The sequence below is a fragment of the Euwallacea fornicatus genome, chromosome 17 (assembly GCF_040115645.1).
Source record: "Euwallacea fornicatus isolate EFF26 chromosome 17, ASM4011564v1, whole genome shotgun sequence".
NCBI classification, from domain to species: Eukaryota; Metazoa; Arthropoda; class Insecta; order Coleoptera; family Curculionidae; genus Euwallacea; species Euwallacea fornicatus.
The window spans coordinates 3,487,673-3,509,855 of record NC_089557.1 but is presented as its reverse complement, the minus strand read 5'-3'; the positions used below and the strand labels follow the sequence as shown (position 1 = coordinate 3,509,855).

The window sequence follows — 22,183 nt, the reverse complement described above, 5'->3', positions numbered from 1 at the left end:
TATTATAGGGAGTTTTCTTGTAACAGACATATGGTAGTACATTTGGGTACATACTCGGTTTATCTTCGAAATCTGAAATTTTGAGGGTTAGAATTAGAGATCGTTAAAAGTATTGGCTTATTGAAAACCAGAATTAGATTTGTAAAGACATTTGTGATGCTCCAACTCCGTCATTTCATAAAAACCTATTCTTCCGCTTATCACAACAGACTGTTTCGACTTGGCGACGTTCTCCCCCTTTTCACAATTACTTAATTTTTGTTTTTCTACGATCGGTCTAATTTTTATTTGCAACAGACAAATCGTTTGGAAAGCGGAGAGTGCAAGACCAAAGGCGAAGGAATATGAGAATTGCGAGAGGGAAGGAGATGGAAATAATAAGATTTATTACAGGAATGGATATCAAAGATAAAGATCAAAAGTAAGCAAAAAAGACGAGTTTTTTAATGGGCCCCTCAGGTTGTTTTCTGCATTCTTGGATGCCCGTTGAAACTTCAGAGATGCGTTTTCGAGACAAATAAGTTTAAAATGTCATATTTGCCTATTTATGGTGATCGAAAAACGTGAAAAAGTTGCCAATATATTTGTCTTACGCCCCTTATATCACCACCGGTCAAAGACGAAAATGAGGTCGTTAGCTCACAAGTGGTATTTGGGTGATTCACCTTGTGCAAAATATCCTACCTGACGTCAACGACACCTGACTAGTGTCGGAGCCCTTCCTGGAATGTCCGGAAGCGCCACTTAAGGAACCGAGCGACTTAGCGTCGGCTTCAATAAGGCGATTGGCCGCCTCCAGCTTGGCTAGTAACTCCAATTCGTGGGCGGGTACCGGTACTTGGGCGGTCTGTTGTTGGGGTGGAGGGCTTTCGCTTTCAGGTCTCATGGCTTCGGGCGGCATGGCCGCGAATGGGCGGCCATCGGGCGACTCAGCGGCCGAGAGACAGCTCAAAGAGTAATTGACAGTCTCTGACAGTGGGGCGCTGAAAGAGAAAGGTCTTGAAAACTTAAGAAGTATTATAGGGACTTACTCTAGGTCTTCAAGGGCGGTGGAGAGTACATCGTAGGGCTCCAACATGTTTAAATTATAGGGTAGTCATTTGTAAATGTTTTTGTTCAGCAGAGATTCATATCAACCTTGGCAAAAACCATAACAATACTGAAAGGTATTTGCAGGCTAAATAAACTTGTACCAGCATAGTTCAGTTATCAATATCGGCTTAATTATTCCAGCAATTTATTAGCGACCGCATGTAAATTGATTGATAATAGTTTTTTTAAAGATCTGGTACAAAAGCTCATGATTTGAAAGCAAGCATTATGAAGCAAAATTAACAGAATTTTTTTGCGCTACAATGAACCCAAACGGCCAAAATCGGATTTTGATGGAAGATGGAAATTAAATCTATATGAATAATGCTAAAAGAACATTCTGCATATTAATGTGTGTTTACGCAGGATGGATAATTAAAATATAGATGGCAGGTAATCTAATTCTTGACCGCCTGGTGAAAGCGCTTCAACAATTCTAAGTGTAATACTTTTTTCCCTTTTCCGGTGAACCGCTTGGTTCACCACCAAAACGGTTGATTTTAACATCAGTTATTACCAAGGAAAATCGATTTTTTTTTTGACGGCGAATATACACATTGTGATATTGTCATCAAAAAACACATAGCCAAAGAACCAGAACGATCAAAAGTATGGCTTTGACGTGGTTTGATTTCATGGCTATCCAATAGTTACCGAAAAAACGAGCTATTGAGTTCCTGTTTTAAGTCAATAAACTAGGCCATAAAACTATTCAATGTTCGTTTATCACTGTTTCACAGCGATTGTATATCTATACTTTTATGAGTTGCAACTTTACGCAGGAACTGGTGCCATACCACTTATCTTGCATCGATGACCTGAAGTAATAAATTACAGCGCAAGTGATTTGTACACCTCAGTTACTTTAATTACATCATACGAAGATTAAAGTACTTCCCACAGCGAAGGTTAAAAAACACTATCTTCCGTTTCCCCAAAGGAAGCCATTACAAATTCCATTTTCGCGAAGAACAATTTTCGGGCCGTAAAGCTCAAGTGAATGATATCGTTATGTCACGCCGCCTTCCTCTTGATTTCCCTTTTCCTTCATTATGTATGTGTCATATTGAGGTGCTTGACGTTATAAAATGTAACATTGCGCCCTACATTAAGGCGAATAAAACACTTTTTTCTTATCTCCGAAAGACCTAAGTAATCCCATTCACCCATCAGGTTCGCACGCACAAAAATAACCGTTAAAAGAACCATAAATCACGATAAATGACGTTTCATATTTTCATATTATGTTTGATGCATCGTCTGAATATTGAATTATGTTCGACACGTTCTGCATATAAACAAAATCGAGCGATTCCAAGCTGGAATATATTAGCTCAGCGTCGGGAGCCTTAATAGTCCTGGAATGGAATTTTATGATATGGTTACGTAACAGAAATGAACAGTTTTACTGTGGTCTTACGTGCTAGGCATTATAATCAGATGCAGACTCTTACATCAGGGAAAGTCTTAATAACTATTTTACTCACCGAGAGTATTAACAACAGATGCCTTCTTAGAGATGTCAACTTCGCGATTGTAATGAATCACCCCCCGTAACTCTGAAAATTACATCACTTTCCACTTTACCTCATAGAGAATCCGTTGTCAGTTAAATAATCAATTCCTTCGCAAAAAAAAAACAAAATTTGATAAATTGATGCAGTGTGCACCACCGAGAAAAAATATCCGACCCGGTCAATTTTAATTTCAATTAATTACAACACTCTGCATGCCATTTAGGAATATTTTGAATCGATTCGTCGATAGGTCCTCTCATATAGTTTCTCATAGCTGTTTTTATCAGTATTCGATTAACCTGGGACATCTTAAAACTATGATTTGAAAATTTTGGAAAATTTGGTATTCACGATTTTTCCCACGGGCCATCCTATATATTGTTGGATTGTTAGAAATCTGACAATCCATCGTCCATCTATCTTTATCGGCGTGCCAACAATGTAAGCCTACATGAGACCACGTTTTATTAGGTGCATACCTATGACCCCGCGTTTTTTTACGCATTTTCAACTGCTTGAAACTGTATAAATTTATTAACAATGTTTATTAAAAATAATTTCCATCGTTAATGACAACATTTTCCCAGAGATTAGGCAGTTTATGGATTTCACCGTAAAAAAAATTCGTCGGTTTTGAAGCGATCCATTCATCAAGCCATTCTTAGACTTCTTGGTGATTCTGGAAGCGCTGCTCTGCCAAACCGTGAGCCATTGAACGGAAAAGGTGATAATCCGACGGGGCGATATCTGGCGAGTATGGCGGGTGCGGTAAGACTTCCCATTTGAAATCCTTCAAGGTGTTCTTGACTGGTTGAGCGACATGAGGCCTTGCGTTGTCATGAAGCAGTATGACTTTGTCGTGTCGATCCGCCCATTCTGGCCTCTTTACTGCGAGTTGATTACGCAACTGCACTAGTTGTTGGACGTAATGATTGGCAGTGATTGTTTCGCCAGGTTGGAGAAGCTCGTAATACGGTATGCTGCGCTGGTCCCACCAAATGCAGAGCAATACCTTCTTCCCGTGGATATTTGGCTTTGCGGTCGAAGTTGTTGGCTCACCCAGGCTCACCCATGATTTTTTCCTCTTTGGATTGTCGAAGTAAAGCCATTTTTCATCTCCGGTCACGATACGATGTAGAAAAGACTTTCTTTGAAAACGTTCAAGCAAGATCTCACACGTCGTTTTTCGTTGCTCTTTGTTCCTTTCCGTCAATTCATAAGGCATCCATTTTCCTTCCTTTTGAATTTTTCCCATAGCGTGAAGACGAACCGAAAGCGTTTTCTGCGCGACGTTAAGGGAAGATGCGAGCTGTTCTCGCGTTTGCGCGGCGTCTTCGTCCAACAAAGCCTGCAGTTCTTCGTCTTCAAATTTTTTCGATGGCTTACCACGCTCCTTGTCGCTGAGGTCGAAACCACCTGATTTAAAGCGCTGGAACCATTGTTGGCAAGTTCTTATAGATGCAGCATCATTTCCATAAGCCTCACCGAGCATTTGGTGAGCGGCAGTGGCGTTTTTATTAAGATGGAAAAGGAAGAGCAAAGCTTCCCGCAAATGATGTTTATTCGGCACAAAATTGGACATATTTAAACCTTAATTGAAAAGTTTTAAAAGGTTATATAGCAAATATCATATATAAATAGAAAGCTGGTAATACGGAGCAAAAAATGAAATAAAATTCCTTAAATAAAAAAATATTTTTTCAAAGAAAATAGAACTAGAAATTAAAACGCGGAGTCATAGGTATACACCTAATAAAAAACTAAAGGTGTCCTTATACCGGTCACATTCATGCCTCTAAATTCTAGCATGATACGGGGATTAAGAAGAGCTGATTTCGAATGCTTTTAGGACCAAACCGCTCATGTGAAACGGAGACATAGAAGCTAGGTATTTAGGTCTTTGTAGGGAGATTCACATGTGATTCTCTTTAGATGCGGCCCTTTAATATCCAGTTAAAGAACGCTGGCGAACAATTAACTGGCAGATAAAACATTTTTTCAATCCAAAGCTGAACCTTAAGCGATACTTGAAGAAGGAATAGCTACGTGAAAGCCCCAGTTTCATAAAAAAATACTGCTGCACTTTCTCAAAAAAAAAAAAATCTTTTAAACCACCATCAATCACATTTCTGTATCAAATGCTGCTCTTTCAACTCGGCGACATTTTTCCACTTTTCACGTTTACTTTATTTTTGTCTCCCTGGGATGAGTCCTTTATTTCGTTTTAGAGCAGCCAGGCGAGCAGATCAAGTTTCGAGGGTATTGATTTATTGTGGCTAATCTGAGACAGAGATAAATTACTTCTAGCACTGGAATCATACAGCTTCCTCAATATCAGATCTTGATTATTTTAAGTGCGAGATTACACGGTTGAAGGGCGAACCTGAATCTTGATGCTAGGCACGAAGAAACTTTAGATAGCGAGGGCATCTTGGGAAATAGTCCTCATGTTCAATTATGTATTTCGACAATATTTACCTTCAATTTTGTATCCCAGTAAAGTGGTAAAGGTCGCAATTTTCAGGGCAGATTGAAACGTTCCTTTCTCAATTTTCCTACACACAAAACCGCTTGAGACATCGTGACATTTTCCAGAGTTAGACCAGACTCCTCGTGATACATTTTATTTACGATTTCATTCCGGCCCCGCTCCGGATTCTCCAAAAATTAAATAAAATGGCGAAACGCGACACTGCCGACATGTTGGACTGTTTTATTGATGCCCTCAAGTCGTAACTTATTTACTGCCGAATTTACGAACGCTACTAAAAATATATGACTACCTCTTAAAGCCAAAAAATTGTGGCATGTGACTGGAATTTAGAACGTGTCACTTAGCAACCCGAAAAGCAAAATTAATGCCCCCCAAAACTAAACTTGTTTGGGAATTTACCCAACGTTTCTGATTCATATGCTACGCGTTACGTAGTCGTTCAAAACCGGGAAATACGAGTAGTGATTTGATTAGTAGTTATTAATCAAGGGGTAAACGCAACCGAGAACGTAGGGATATTGAATTAGCTGCACTGATAAGAAAAAGCTCGTTTTGGGTTTTTGATTGCGGATGCTTGCGGCATGCTTTCCTAATAAAATCACCAGCCATATACCTAATCAAGTTTTAAAAAACAGTCTCATATTTGCGTAGCAATACATTTACAGAGTTTTATAGGACTCATACATCATCCCCCCATAAGCGAATTGCATTGCGTTTTTATCCTCGCTCGCCCGTCCCCCATTTTTATTAAAATTTATGACGTTGAGGTCCTTAGTGAAACATGACAATAAATGTAGTTTCACCGCAACACGTGTTTTCAATTATGCCGTTGGTTGCATTCCCATTTTCTCGTTTCTTCTACAACCTTCTGATGCAGCTCCAGAAAAATTCTAGAATTGGGTGTATCCCAGAAAATTCTGTTTGCGCAGCCTGACTTATGAACCTCCTCCCCTTTAGCAAAGGGTGGAGACGATTTGTTTTCTGAAGGTCCCGCCTCAGTTTACTAAATTTTCCATCCTCTAATACTAATAATTACAAAAATCAAAAAAGCTAAGTTAACTGCAAGACTACCTGAATGGAATTCTGAACAAAAGAGATAACCCGATTTTCATGGCTTAAGCCTGCGGGAATCAGGAGTTTGCAGACCGGAAACTCAATACCTTAAAAGGGGAACAATCAGGACCGCAAGCGGAGATTTGAATTTTTCAATTCTCGTGTTTCATCGCAGTCTTTTAAGGCTTCAACTCTAACGTTTTCGGTGTTCTTCATGGTGATTTATGACACATCAACCCTCGAAGCACGTTAAACTCTCATAATTCCCAACAAAATTACTTCACATTTTATTTCCTTTGTCAATTTTGATAAACTTTTCTCATTAAGCTGCAAACTAAGGTAAGTTATTTATTACTCGAAAACTTCTACATTGCCGTTCTTAAAACAGCTATACAAGACAATTGGACTCAAATAAAATTTAATTATGTACATGGACGCTGTTGTCCCTTTGTAATCGCCTAAATGATACTTAAATATTCATTACTACGGAAAAAATGGGGCCGTAAAGACCAAATCCACTTTACCTTGAGGGGGATCTTTGTATTAAACATCCCACAGTTCCAGAGCAATTAGACTAAAAGGGCTAGATATCGCCTCAATCAACCTAATTTCCAGAGCTTCACCGAATTCATTATATTGCAATTTCGGTTTACGCTTGTTATTAAGAAAAAATAAAAACTAAACATATGAAGTGATAAATAACAAATATTCTTGACGGGATGGCGAGTATCGACCGCCTAAAACAAATTCGAAATAAACAGCAATATTTTCGAAAATACAGGGGCAACCTCTATGAAATTACGAATCTATGCATAATAACAATTTTCAAGATCCGCGGGATTTATTTTAAAAAACTGAAGAATTGGCCTTAAAACTAGGAGGAAAACTGAGGAAAATCCCACTAATAACAAGTCAGTAGGTCTTGAACGACTTTTACGATTAAGGTCTCAGTTTTTCACCCTGGAAGGGATTTAAACGGCGTGTGTGTTCCTTTTCCAAACGGTTTTTCTAGTTTATGGGCCTTTCCTGAAAGATTTTTCGGGTCTAAACGACTGAAACTGATGTAGGTCTTACATAAAAGTCTTCTTTAAGTAATCATGACATCTGCTTGCGAAACAAATTGCTTTATCACTGTCCTTTTACTTTTTCTTTCCCTACGTAGACGTAAGTAATGTAAGTAACATAAGCAAGGCTTAATTACTGTCAACTGGGTATATAACAATAACACACATTTCCAGCACATTACAGCTAAATTTGCTGAATATACTCAATTTATATGAAACAATACTTTGCTGATTAAGTCCGGGAATTTCATACACATTAGGCGACCGCATTTTACTGTAATTTCTGCATTTTGATAAATGTATTCCCTAAGCTAAAAGGCTTTGTTTAGAGTTATTTTGCCCGTTCGGGATACTGTGGACGGTTGTTTGGGACTTTGCCGAAATTTATGCTCCAACTAAGTTTTAATAAAAGTTCGGTTAAAACCATAAAATGGAGATGAATTTGTTTTCGGTTTCGATGTGCTCGCGATATCGTGAGCGAAAATTGCGGAGTTTGGTACATAATGATAAATACTCATGCCACAAACGTACACAATTTTAAATTATATCCTTAATCAACAAGTCACGACTTCCTTACCAAAGTTATTATGACAGTTTACGATGTTTTCTCATTTTATATCATTTTTGGCAAGCTGTAGGGAAACCTGAATGGATATATGAAATAGAATGTATATAAAATATATCCAGTTATGGAGGGGAACTGACCTAGTTTCAGGAAAATGTCACGATTTTATGCCACTTATGTGTGGCAGAATAGGGTAATAGAAGTTAATGAAGTAAAGATCCCATTGAGACTTCCGCAAAGCGAAATCCTGTTACATGCCCCTTGGATAAAAAAATATAAATTGTGAAGTGAGGGGGAAGAAAACCTCTGAAGTTGTCTTTTAACGATCAAATTTGTTAATATATCTAACTTCAGGAATGTACTCATTTCCTTCCTACCTTTTCATCTATAACCCAGAATACATGAAAAAAAAACATAAACTTTGGTATACAGCAACAAGCCAAAAACCAATGAATAAATGAAAAAATCGCAGTAATATGTCAACAAAAATTTTACAAAAACTTGGGAAGATTATAACAAAATTAAGAAAACCATACAGTCGTTTTTTTTCACTTCTTTAAACATTATATCTATTATTATAAAACACTTTTTTTGACGCGGCATGTTCCATATACCATTCTAGTCATGCAACTGTACTTTTAAAAAATTAGACCACGCCTTGAAATATAAAGCCTGTAGTTAAAAATTCACACCTAAAGGAATAAGGACGGGGACAATCGGAAAAACTGCGAAAAACCACTAATATGAGTTTAATCGTCACATGCCTTCAGGCACAGAGAAAAAAATCTAAGAGATGACCATTGAAAAAACTTTCCCAGTCAATAGTTACAATATCTTGCGTTTAACTAGACTAGGGAAATAATGGAAACCCATTGTAAAGACAAATTTATAAACATAATCCGAAAAGCTCCGAAAAAATTCTATATTCTCTTTGAACCGGTAATTTAGACCATTTACGTTTAGTTATTAAGAATTAAAAGGGTAAATGGTAATTCAGCAAAGACACTTACCGTTTTCTGCTTCTTCTCGAATACCAATATCTAGTAGGTACGAGTTTCTGCAGGACCATACTGCGTTGTCGCTTTCGATTACATTTTCACTGCGTTTTTGGCGTTTTATTGAAGCCTCTAACAAGCCACTTTGAACCGGAAAATTCAATTTTGAAACAGAGCTCAAAATTTTACTCCGTTTAAGGGTCATTAGCTCCCCATTTCAAGACAATTCGCGATTTTTTGGGAGCGTATAGTATTATTTAATGTCTTATAATATTAAGTTTCTTGACAAAATGGTCGATGGACATCGCAGCGGTAGAAAATTTTTTCGTATGTCAGCTCTACCTATCAAACACCTATTGAAACAAGAGGATAATTTAAGTAGTTTTCAGTTCTAATCTTAATAAATACCTAAAGTTAAAGACCCCTAACTTATTATTTTAAAGAAATCTTCACTCTGATGCACATTTTCATCAGCCAACACCCTTTCCGACAAAAAATGGCAATTTACGTGAAAAATTGCAGCCGAGCAAATATCTTTTTTCCGGTGTTCGTGCAGCGCTTTTCCTTAAGGATTTTCGTACTTTTCAGTCATACAAAAGCCCCGGATTTGTATGCTGGAAAACGTAATTTTCTCCAGATCCACTTAAATTGTGTTTTGCGCTGTGTGGTGTGTGCCTGAAACTTTTAAGCTGCAGTCCCCGGGGGAGTGGGCAGCAAGAAAGCTTCGTTGTTTTGGGCATGTTTAGGGGGAAAACTACTTAAAAATAAGCTTTTAAAGTCACGTAATAGTGAAATAAAATCCTGAAAATGTATTTTAGATTGTAAGTGACACAAAGCACATGCCAGCGAGTGATAGCAGGAGGCAAAACTGCCAGCAAATGGGAACATTCAGCTGATAAACTGATATGTTGTTAGTAATGGGACGTAAAACAGTAATGCATTTATCGTTTGTAGTCACTTTATGGCTACATCTGGCAAATGAAATTTAAAACATATGTGAGCACTTACTAAATCAACAAAAACCTAAACAAAGAATGCAACAAACAACAAATCCTTATTTCAATAAAATACTGTTTTGTTTTTAAACCCATAGATGGTTCTCGCACGATAACTCGCTAATACCACGATTCAACGCAGACATTTTTTAGGCTACTGAAACCTCGGACGTATTGACCGAAAGATAAAAACAATCAAATCTTCAGGTCTCTTTTGATGTGGAATGAATAAGACATTAATAATTACAGTGGCGCTGCTGGCACATTCCAAGAATGTGGATCGATACTAATTTGCCCAAGCAACAGCTTAACGAATTTATAGGGCAAACGTGGGGGACTAAATTCCAAAGGACTTTGTACCTTTGGAATGTATTGATTAAACGGCAAAAAGTATACAGACTTTTGTAGTGGAACTCCTGTCCGTCCAGTTCAACATGCATTTGATCGTCCGAAAACCCTCCAGGACGGAGCAAAAAATAAAAACGTGTTTTGCAACTCAAATGAATGTAATTTGGATGTTTTAAATCCGAATCTCATATGTCTCTATCTGTACTGTTTTCCTTCGTATGAATTCTGATTCGAAAATGTACCGGCCAAACGCATCAGGAAAACCACGAAGTTCAACGTGGGTGGGGGCATTAACCCTCAAAATGGTTGTTTCTGCTTGCTCCCCCCCAAATCCTTCTGTGGTCTATATTTCACTACAACCAATAGAAAAACAAATATCGCCGAAAAAACTATATACATTTCCAACATTTTTTCACGTTAGGAAACATAAATTTCTACTCTATAATTGGCACAAAACCAGTAATGATCATATCGACAATGAGACAATCATTATGGTTCGATGACCAACCGATTCGTCCCGTTACCACTACCATAATAATTAAAGGCGAATTGACTCATGTTACCATTCGAGTATGTAAAAAGAAACCAAAAGTACAAGGTACCACCTGTCAATAACGGTTCGGAGAAATGAAACACTGAAAGTTGAGTATCTCGAAAATGGCGGCGCGCTCATCACAAAGAGGAGAAAGCTAATAAGATCTCAGAATGTGGATCACGGCTAGAGCCTCAGGAATGACCATCTTAGATGACTCAAAATCGAAGAGCAAACTGATGTTGCTTTAAATTTTTAGAGGTAATTATCTAGGGCTTCATTTCCTTATGCAAACAGCCCCATTCTGCAACAGGAGGCGTGCATATTAAACGAATTCTTTAACCTGGGGACGTGCTCATAAATAAAACAAACTACAAGTCGAATTACTCGGCTTAAGAGGCTTAAGCCCGACAAACAATGCCCGGCCTCGCGGGCTTGAATATGATGTTCTCTTTTTGTTAAAAAGGAAACTGTTGGCGTTTGCACGTGTGCAGCTAGTTTAATTTCATTGCAAGATGTAGGCAACATTAATTTGTGAATTCGAGATCAACTTCCTCTAATTACTACGACCTGTGCATGTAAGATTACCCAACAAGGTAATATCAATTATGCACGTTGAACTTCAATAATTTACCTTCCTGCCTCTACTGACATGACTTTCATGACACTTTGCAAGACATTACTCCCAAAAGCCTTCAGTCGTGACATTAAAATTTCCTTTTTTCCGACTAAAAGATACTGTTCATGTGACCCCCAACGGTCTGGGGACGCTGAAAAAAATAATAGTGATAAGAAATTTCCCGAGCCGCTACTGATTACTCTAGAGACTCCTGAAGATGCTAAGAAGAAGGTGCTGGAGAGATGTAAGATTACTATTCAGGGGTACGAAACCTACGAGTTGATTAATGGAATGCCTTTGGAGTTTATCAAAACGAGAATGGTTAGGATTCATCGACTTCCTAAAAATGTTCAGCAACAAGGTATATATCTGGGAAAAATTTCCCAGAAAGTGTCTTCATCACGCATTAAGTTATCTATGAATTTAATCCAATTGAAATGCTTTCTTTATATATATTATTTTCGTGTCCACTCACACAACATGCAAATGAAATTCTTTCCCACGAAGCCTTTTAGGAAAATGGAAGATAAATGTGCGTGTGGGAAAGAAAACGTTGCGAACTTGGCATTGGTGAGATGTTTTATAGACACTATTAACTTTTTTACTGTATTAAGCCCATAGGGACTTTTCTTCGATTGGTTTTTAAGGACCAGAAATTTGAGCCATTGGGTAATCGATTTCAACACCGAAAAGCGCTGGGAAAACTCCTTGATGGGGTGGTGCTCTTTCGGAGACCCACTATCAAACCTCGAAATCCTCTTTTCCACTAAAGGAGAAGCCATAACATTCTGCCAGGTGAACAAGTTACCCTATTGGATCCAAAAGAGCAAGACTCATAAGAAGTTCGGAATAAAGAGTTATGCCCTCAATTTCCATCATAACCGTCGCACCAGAATCTCCACAAAATAACGCTTCAACTTCTTTCTATATATTAAATTACAAACAAAATTATACAATTCTATCTTTATAAAGTAATCAAAACTTACTTCAAAGGCATAACGATTAAGACGTCCATTTCCAGGCTTAGAATAGTTATTGATAGCCGACTTAAAGGTAAAATATATTTAATCGAATGGAGTAGGTTTGCCAATTGGAATGGAGAAATGGGTCACCCGGGTTATAGAATGTTCAATTAAGCTAATTAATACCGAATTATTCGGAGCACGATGAATGTTAGGAGGGCCTTATGGCACCATTGTTAAAATGATTTATTTGGACAAGTTTATCTATTTAACGTTTTAATTGGCGTTGGGAAACTATTCCAGGTTTCAGTTCAGAAGTATCATATTTTTAGAGAAGTTTCGAAATATTTGAAACTCTTAGTCAAACTCACAAACGACTAGCGATAAAATAAGGAAAAAACATTAAGAAAAACGTGATTTAATAAAACCAGAATTCAAGCTAAAAATATTTAATGGAAAGTTAGAATAATGCTAGTTATAGAGAATGTCTTCTAAATGACGACATTAAATTCCAGGGATGATGATTCCTTGTCACATTATGTGAAAAAAGTCTTAATTAACGTATGTTCTATCTTGCTTCGTTTTCGTGATACGGAATGTCACAAAAATTATTTCTTCAGTTTTTAACAAATATTTTCAGACGTAAGGGCAATATCTCGATGAAATTCAGTATCCAGGGGTTTTCCGAGAAGAGAAATTCAAATATGATATCGGTTTTACCGCAATATGTAGGGGGCGTCACCGGCAGTAATGTTCTTGTATTAAATTTGTTCTGACGTTTTTAGAATCCTGTCTTTCGACTTCTCGTAGATTACAACTTGTTCCACGGTCAATTCTAAAGAAAAAATGTATACTTAGTCGAAAACTCTCAGAACAATAATTTTCGAGAAAACGACGATTGAATTCTACATCATTTCATTAAAACATTATTTTATTAATGAACATGAAATAATAATCTATGTATTGCGGTAAAATCGATATCATATTTGAATTTCTCGTCTCGAAAAACCCCTGAATACTGAATTTCATCGAGATATTGCCCTCACGTCCGAAAATATTTATGAAAAACCGAAAAAACAAATAACACTTTGACCCCCTGTATCACGAAAACGAAGCAAGATGGGATATACGTTTATTAGGACATTTTTTCTTAAAATGTGACAAGGACTCACCCCTTGAAATTAATGCCAGCATTTTCTAGACACCCTGTATACAACTTTGTCGACAGCTCTAAAGGAAGAACTCTTTATGTTTAAGGTTTTCTTGAGTAACTTGGCTTTGGTTAATGAAACTATTTATTTCGCTTACTATAGGCAATTTTTCCACAGGTTTCTCTACGTGACCTTGTGAACCGTGTAAACTTGTGGAAGGAAATATGCCGAAAATGTGAGAAATGTATTAAAAATGAAAACAGATTTAAGTACCATTTAGAAAAAAAGTGTTGCAACAACAAACAAAGATAACATAATCCTTTTGGTACCCACGCACCGAAGCTCAACACCCAACAAGAACGACCTTGATTCATTCGTGTTGCTTAAGGTTGGTACCGCTATATTTGGCAACTCGAATGAGTTTAGATAAAGATTGTTCAATGTCTCAGCTTCCTTGAAGTTAAAATATGCATTGTTTGGTCTCCAAGTGCAATATTTGCGTAGTGTTGTTGCGCTAATAATTAGGGATAAAAAATTATGAAATATGTAAGGTGGTAAAGAGGGGTAAACCGTTGGTGGAAATGTGGGGCGCGCATTAAGATTTCTTGAAAATACATAAACATTTGAACAGTGTATAGAAAGGCAAGAAGATATAGTAAATGTGCAATAATGTGGGAAAGTCGAAAATGCAGTTTATTGTAAAACTGCAAAAGGCGAAAGAGAATACTAGAAAATGTCAGAAACTATTAAAATATATCTCAGGAAATGTTTTATTTTATGAGTTATGGTTTTTTACATTCTCACAATATTTACGTTCCAATTTTTCGGCGAATAAATTTGTCATCTTTGTGAACGTAATCGAATAATGTAGGCAAGAGGGGAGTGGCTGAAGCAAAAAATCCTGAGCACTTTAGAAACGTTTTTAGCGTCCCCAATACTATAAGTAAATGTTATATGGCTCACGATACACTTGCACTCTCTTTTAACCTAGACTTATATCTCAACAGTATTCAAATCCTCCCCTCGAAAAGATGTTTTTGATACGAAAACTTTTTTCAGTAATTATTATTAGAGATCCCCTATCACGGTTTCAGTGCAACTGCCTTTGCCGCTCAATATTTCGACTGTTATCAACTTTTGATTATTAAGTAAATTACATAACATTTTAATATTTATATTTTTCAATTTTTTACGAAAGGAATTTATGCTGCAGCTGTGTGCCATTAATTACGCGACTCCCTGCGCGAATAAAAATTATAAAGTTGATACAATGATAAAGGAATACGAGGACGGATTTTGTGGAGGTAACGCTTTAGAAAAACCTCTTAAAGCAAAAACATAAATTTCCAGGCCCGAATACCAACGCTCCCAAATCCAGATATCATTCGACATAAATCATGTAAAAGTAACGTTACCAGGGCCACAAATCAAGCTGTCATCTAAAACACCCCCGCAAGACGAATTGAATTTTCCGATCCGGTGCACCAGGTCGGCTAGTTGTCGCGAAGACGCCCGTCGCGACGCCCGGTGCCAGAAACTGGATCCCCGGATCCGCTCTGCGAACGAGGACGACTCGTCGAGGTTGGAACAAAAACCCTCACATCCAAAGGAGATCGTGAGGGATCGGCGGCTCGCGGGTCAGCCTCCGAGCGGAGCCGATCGATAGGGGGTGATGGTCGGGGAAGGGGGTAATTATCACACCACGCATCAAAAATGTCACCGGAGAGTGTCGTTTGGCCTCGTTGACAGGAGGGTATTAATTGCCTGGCTTTTATGGGATATCGACCCTGGTTTCAATCATCTACGGGTTTTATTTGCGTATTTTCTAATTTTCTAAATTAATGCGCGGTTTCAATCGAAAGCATCACTTTCCCTCCAAACCGGATTGGTGCTATCATACCGCCATCTCGTGATTCTCCTCAGACTTGCCTGAAGTAAGGCATACAGTGTGACAAACTTCGACGACGAAAACGACTTTGAATTGTCCGTGATGCCAAAGATGATGTCGAAACAAACTCTTTAATCGGACTTTTTTTGTGAAAATTTTTCGCATCTCTTTAAAAACGAAAGATAATCGCGACGTTGCCTTTTCCTGGGACGATTCTAATTGATGCAGCCAGCTACACTAATTATCGACTAAATTTACGTTGGCAAGACACGAAAAAATGCCATCCTGGTTACACTTACTTCAATTTCAATTTTCCAAATCGCCCCACACGACGCGGCAGATCCTAAAGAATGGTCCCTTAAAGTAAGTTCGTGCATCTAAGTTTTAATAATGCATGAAGTTAGTTCCACTATTATAGATCGAAAGGCGACTGTTTATCCAATAACTTCCTGTAAATGGTTCGAGTTCATGCCTTCGGACGTTTATATAGAGGAAATATAACCCGCAAGGTTAGAGTTATACAAGATAATATCTTTTAAGGGACGTATTTCGAACACGAACGCACAGGGCGGTAAGTATGAGATTTTACCAATAATTATAACTTACCCTGATTGCCGGTCAACTAGTGGTCGAAGGATAGATTCAGATTATTAGAATGGGCGTCATTGCGATCCTTGGGAGGAACCTGAAATAACAGTTATTTACATGTAGACGCTTGAAAGAAAAAGCTGCGCCCGCTGCCGAAATTTGCGGTAAGATGAGGGTTTTTATTTGGCCAAGACATTAAACCTTCATTGCGCCCGTGACACGTATAACGTTTTACGAACAAAAATATTTTTTCAATTTTCTACATGCAAGTAGACCAACATTACCTGCAGTTAATTCATTAAAGGCGCTTAAAAATTAATAGTATTTACGCCCTGTTGTCACGAGCGACGGGCGGTCTTGTGACTTACGGCCCGTTTCCATGAGCGACGGGCGGTAAATCTATGGACCACACTGGTTGCTAGTCCATAGTTATCCACAGTTTCGGCCATGGAAACTAAGATGCAAACAAACATTTTCAATCTCTTAGTGCGTAAAAAAAGGTAAGGTATGTTCGGGTTCGTATGACTAAAGACGGGAGATGTGTTAAGGCAAAGAAAAAAAATAAACAAACAGCTTTAAACCTGTGGTGACAAAATGGAAAACTCAAATTAACAATAATTGGATATTAGCCACTGCCTATCTAAAATCGTCAAGTATTATGTTGTCGAAAGCAAGATCCTCTAATGGTGAGCCTCTACCTTGATTGATGTTATTTGAGCGCATCAGCCTCTAGAATCGCGATTTATGTGCCTCAAGAGTAAAATAAATAAAGGAAAACTATCGAAAGGGAAACCCGACAAAATAATTGATGGCAAGCAAAGCAGGCAAATAAGTTATTGACAAACATTCCCAGAACAATTGAAAAGTGAATCTCTTTTTTTAGGGCAAGGGCCTTGAATTATATTTACTAGAAAATACACCCATTTTCATTTGGTTTATATAAACGATAAAATATCTGGAGAATCTTTCAGTTAGTTAGCTGTACGATAAAGACAGTTTCCAAGTGACTGGAATCTTTATCTCTTTTTGAGAGGCGACAGAAGTAGTCTTCTTGCCTTTAGAGCTTGTCTTAATAAATTAAGACAGCGTTAAATCTTTCCGCGTTTATCTGGAAGGAAAGACGCTTAGGATCAGTTTATCTGTTCATTAGGGGCTAATTTTAGCCGCCGGCTAAATGCTATTGGGGTCGCAGTTAAAGTAAATATAGAACCTATAAGTAAACAAAAAAATAATTGGGTATATACCTCACCACCGAAGATTGAGGAAATTCTTTTTAATAAGTAAACAGACGAATGACCCCCACAAGCATATGTATGATAGCAAACCCGTACCTAAAATTCTTTACGTCACACTGCAATTTTGCTAAATGTTATTCAAATAAATCCCTTTTTTTTTATTTGCACGGCACCACAGCTTACAAAAACTTTCCCAAAAATAGCAGCTTTTTATTGGTTTAACCCTTTCGGAAGTCGCATTAATGGTTGGATCTTGGCATGAAAGTGATAGACCTTGTATAAGGTATAACCAATAAATTTGCCCTTTGAATGCATGAACATGTAGCTTCATGAAACTAACATTAGAAGTATGTTGCTAAAATCGGTGAAACAATGGGAAAACGCCGAAAACTTATGGTGAAATGACGGTTGGAAAAAAATACCTTTCCAAGGCTCCAAGACACAACTGACGTATTCAAGGTCATTATAGAAATCATATATATCCATTGGACCGCTTAACAGTATATAGATAATTTTGAACTTTTTTCAAAAATGTCAAGGGGGTAGGGCGGCAGGTACCCATTTTTACCATTTTTTAAAGTTTGAACCACGATGACTCGGCCAAACGTGGGACAAACGTCTTAACAAATAGCTCGAATTAATCATTTCGACGAGTTCTACAAGATGCCACAAACCGCTTGTCGATATCTATTAGATTATGAAAATTTCGCCCCCTTTAATTGAAAAAGCTTGTGGAATTCAAAGCAGAGAAGTAAAAAAAAATAGATTTTCTTAGTTTGTAGCAACTTCACGATTCTTTTTACCATCGCCCCTCGCATACAAACATCTTTTTTGGATTTGTGTCAGAACAAAACCTAAAAAGACACAAAGAGAATGCGAAAACTTCTTTATCCCAACCAACAATTACTCCACTAAAAGAACGCTCACTCAAATATCATTTGTTTAATTTCACATATGAAAATATTATCACTGGACGAACCTGATAGGCTTAGAATTTATCTCCTTCTTTTCAATGAACAGAAGGATTTAATTTTTTGTCTTTATTTAATCACACGTGATAAACAAAAGCAGTTAGTTCAGAGAGCAGAGCGCAGAGAGAGCAGTTAGAGGAGCAGTTGACGTTACATACAGTGATAAATAACTAGAGAGGCGACAGTGGCGGTAATTACAAACATTAAAGGATAGAAAAATTGGTTAATATTTAGTTGATTGAGGAAAGTTGAGACGGATATAATTGTTATGTTTATTCATCATTATAGAAAATTACATGTTTTGGTATTTTAATAAATATGGAGGTTAAAAATTTTTACCATAACCGGCATCCTTCAGTGAACGGTTTTGGAAATAAACTAAGACTTAATAATAGATTTTTCTCCAAACAAGCATTCGTTTTCATGTTCCGAAAACTGTGGTGCAAACCTGAATGCATTTCCCATTGTTCCTCTCCATTTTAAATGAAAAATCGCGCCGATAAAGCGAGGCGAACTTTTTCCAGGATCATTCTCAGGGCAATTTCGTACAAACAATGCCCTTACGTTTACTCCTGTTGGACTATTTCTTTCAAGTACCATCCACTATCATAAAAAATCATGATCATGATGTATAATCCAAGAAAACGAACTTCATACAACCTTTTGCTTAACACAGTTTTATCCAATTTTCCTACTCCCCGCTTACGACAGTATTCGATTAGTTGAAATTTGCAATTCATGTCTAGCAAATGAATTAATGAACTAATTTTACGGCAAAATGATCTAACGATTTTACTTTTTTAACTTTTCCGGGCTTATCCATTAGGGAGGGACTTTTCCGCCTCTTGAGTTCAAATTATATGTTTAGGTTTTGGTAATCGTCTCAAGGTTCAGAACTTTCTAAATCTATTTAGTAAATTTCACTTATAAATTGATACAGTAACCCTGCAGAATTATACATAATTAGGCGTACTAATATATAGAAATGTAAAATATAATTAAGCTCGACAGCAGATGCATGCTCTCGAAATAATTAACTTAGAAAAAGCACGGTCTGAATGTGCAAGGGAAGTTTAGATTTTAGATAAAAATTCCACAATATTCACCGTTCTTCATCTGGCTTATTTCGAAATCTGCATTGCAAATTCGCGGTTATTACACCATGCATAACGTTACATGTTTATCGAACAACCAAATTCGACTCCCACTGTCTCATTTCCATTTTAGCACCAGTTCTGTTCCATTAGCGAATATTCAATTGGGGAGCCATTGAATATCAATGCACTTGAGTTTTGTCGGATTTTCAAGAACACTGGCATGAGCTTCAATTTAATTCACACAACACAACGTCTGGTGGTGACGGAAAAATGCTATGGCAGTATTAATGTGAAATCCCGTAAAACTTAAAATTTTCTATCAATCTTCTTGACAATATGGCGAATTCGTGAAAAATATTTTGTTGCTTCAAAAACGATTAAATAATTGTCATTATTATCAAATTATTTTTAATTTTCACTTCGCACTTTTGCTTCCAAAGAAAAATAATAGAAACTGCCAAACTATTATCGTTGGTATTTCGACGACCTTTACTAGTCTCTAAGTTTCAAAGATTTCACTTATGTATGCAATTAGTTGATTTGGCGAATTTGAAAGTGGCTTTGTGTGTGAGAACTGTAAATTACATTCAGTGCAATCAATTGCGTTGATTTCTAGAATTAGATCCAATGTTCTGAGGTATTACACATTCGAAGTTGAAATTTTTTAGCACTTCTAAATTAAACATTAAGTGTAATTTCGGTAGATAAAATGAACTTTTTGTGATGGTTCAAAAATGAAAAAGTGTTTGTAGATCTAATGAAAAAGGTAAAATTTGAAATCCCACACAGGTGTTTTGTGGTACAATGGAATTCTAGAGTACACATTCTCCAAACCTAACATCATTCCGAGGACTTTGGTCATTCAAACTGGGACTTAAATAATCCGAAAAAAGAGCAAACAAGCCATAAACATGAGAATCAAAGAAATCTAGGCTACGGCAGTTAAAGACTGCTAACAGTCCAGCCAAGAGTTAGTAGTTTACACGGTATTAGAAGATACATCTAACTGCGCCAAACTTTCGGATAAAAGTAAATTTATACGGCGTTTATTGTTTTTGTTCTTGTTAAATTAGTTCCAGTCCAGATATTTAAAGGCCCACACCATCTTAGAATGTTTGTGTTGAAATATGTTTATGGGGTGCGAAAGGAAAAATAGGCGTTAGTACATAAACACTACATATGTCTCTATTAAGTATAAATTCTTATGGGCCAAAAGGTCAGACTCTGTGTAGCACTTGGGAGGCTCCTAAATTTCCCTTTTAACATGGAACAGGCAGTGTTTCCAAATTTATTTATTGTTACTTCAAATGCTATATCGGGAAGTGGTAGTATCGCATTGCGAAAAATATCCAGGAAAATTTCCCTTCAAATGCATGAGTTTACTTCGTAATAGAAAGGGGCATAGGTTTTTAAGGGCCTATATGTGCCTTTTTAGACATGTATGCACCCAAAACAGTTCTTTGAAAAAAGCAGTGGCAGTCATGCTTACCACTGGATCTCGTAGGACGCTGATACGCCATAGACTTGGTGCATACTGAAATGACAACGAACTTATCTGAACGAAAATGCTGTAAAAACTGTAATTTGAAAAAATATCCTGGAGATATAGTAAAAGCAGAGGTGTACTGGACGGAATTTTGAAATTAGCAACATAACGGGAATAGTCCACTTAGCTCTGGGTCCGGAACTGCACAAATGACAAAACTTATGTGTTTATTTATTAAAAAATCTAAAGTTATCTACATTCGTACGAAATAATTCCCTCTTCTTTTAATTCGAGGCTTAATCATCATTATTTTTGTTGGTATTTTCTGTGTTCTTTCCGGCAAAATTTGCGCAGTTTATACATAATACATCTTACTCATACTGTTACACCGTTGGTTTAAATTATTCAATGACTCAATGTCGTTTACAAGGACGTGTCTCATTCACAATTTAAAGCTCAACGAGTTATAAGACAAGAACATCTTCCAGCCGGGTTCTGAACTCTATCTGCAAATTGTCGGCACCAAATTATGTCTTGATTAATCTCTGTTATGCGTGTTCCCGCATAATTTGTGGATTCTCGGTACGAAGACGGTCATTCCAACCCGATCCCATATGGAACATTCTAGTTGATTATTATAGAGCTGCGCTAGTTTAATGGCGATGCAAAGTTTTTGCCATCAATCATTTCCATTTTCAGGCTCTCGATTCTTCGAAGTTGTACCAAAATTCCATGAAGATTTTGGAAAAACTCTTAAAAGCTATTTAGTCGTTGATTACTTTGCTAACCTTAAGCATACTTTTTATACATCCTCGGATTTTCCTTCTTCCAGGCCATTCGAAGTAGCAAATTGCGGGCTTAAGTTATTACACTAAATTAACTCTAAACTGCAGAGTTCGGCTATTTTTACCGCTGAATTTGCTCCTTTTTCGCACCGATCGAGAAATTTCTTCACCGTTCTTGCGGCTTTAAGCTATGAAATAACTTTTAATACAGGTTCGTCATCGTCAAGTTTAATAAACCTTTCCATTAATCTGCGGTAGATCAAATTAGGAAGTTTGCTGAATCTTGAATCAACCGGAAAATGGAAAACCGGGAACTCATCAGGGATGCCAAATTACTAACCGCATACCATCCAGCTTGCTTAGTTGCTCTCGTTACGACAGCTAATTTACCAATGTAATTTAGTTGGTAATTCGACCTAAAACTGACGTCCGAAAGGTTAACTTTGCCCTTAATCGGATTTAAGAATGTTAAGCCAATTGTTTTTTAGTTTAATTTCATTAAGGACAGTTAGCTTGGAATATAAAGAAAGGTAAGAAATCTCTTAGATGATGGAACTTGGCAAGAGACCTCTTGTGTCATAAATAATGTAAAATATATACCCATTTTTCGTTTTGATGGAATTTTCATTCATTTCCAGATGTTCAGAGAGTAATCTCCATAAACCTACACCGGGTGTTTTTAAGTACGTGGCCACACTTCAAGGGGCAATTTTTTGAGTGACCGAAGACGAAAAGTTTATATAAAC

The 22,183-nt window shown here is 37.2% G+C and overlaps 1 protein-coding gene and 2 long non-coding RNA genes across 8 annotated transcripts in view; 2 read left to right on the top strand and 1 right to left on the bottom strand.

The window, feature by feature from the left end:
- Evi5 (ecotropic viral integration site 5) overlaps nucleotides 1-14,930 on the bottom strand; it is a 23,768-nt gene extending 8,838 nt beyond the window's left edge. For 3 of the 6 annotated variants that reach the window (XR_010732998.1, XM_066292466.1, XM_066292467.1), the window contains exons 1-3: nucleotides 14,803-14,930; nucleotides 8,796-8,923; nucleotides 685-983 (exon numbers count right to left, since the gene is read on the bottom strand). Coding sequence is in view for 4 of the 6 variants with exons in the window: in XM_066292466.1 (XP_066148563.1) it covers nucleotides 685-983; nucleotides 8,796-8,854 (358 nt within the window). In the remaining 2 variants the exon portion in view is untranslated. The remainder of the gene's footprint in view (nucleotides 1-684; nucleotides 984-8,795; nucleotides 8,924-14,802) is intronic. The other 3 variants (XR_010732999.1, XM_066292463.1, XM_066292465.1) reach the window with 1 other exon arrangement.
- Nucleotides 1-22,183, top strand: part of LOC136344741 (uncharacterized) — a 22,869-nt gene extending 686 nt beyond the window's left edge. The window contains exons 2-3 of the long non-coding RNA XR_010733000.1: nucleotides 21,696-21,873; nucleotides 21,926-22,183. This is a non-coding gene — a long non-coding RNA (uncharacterized lncRNA). The remainder of the gene's footprint in view (nucleotides 1-21,695; nucleotides 21,874-21,925) is intronic.
- Nucleotides 14,947-19,523, top strand: LOC136344742 (uncharacterized). Its single transcript, XR_010733001.1, has 3 exons — nucleotides 14,947-15,638; nucleotides 15,694-15,846; nucleotides 19,297-19,523. It is a non-coding gene; the product is annotated as an uncharacterized lncRNA (long non-coding RNA).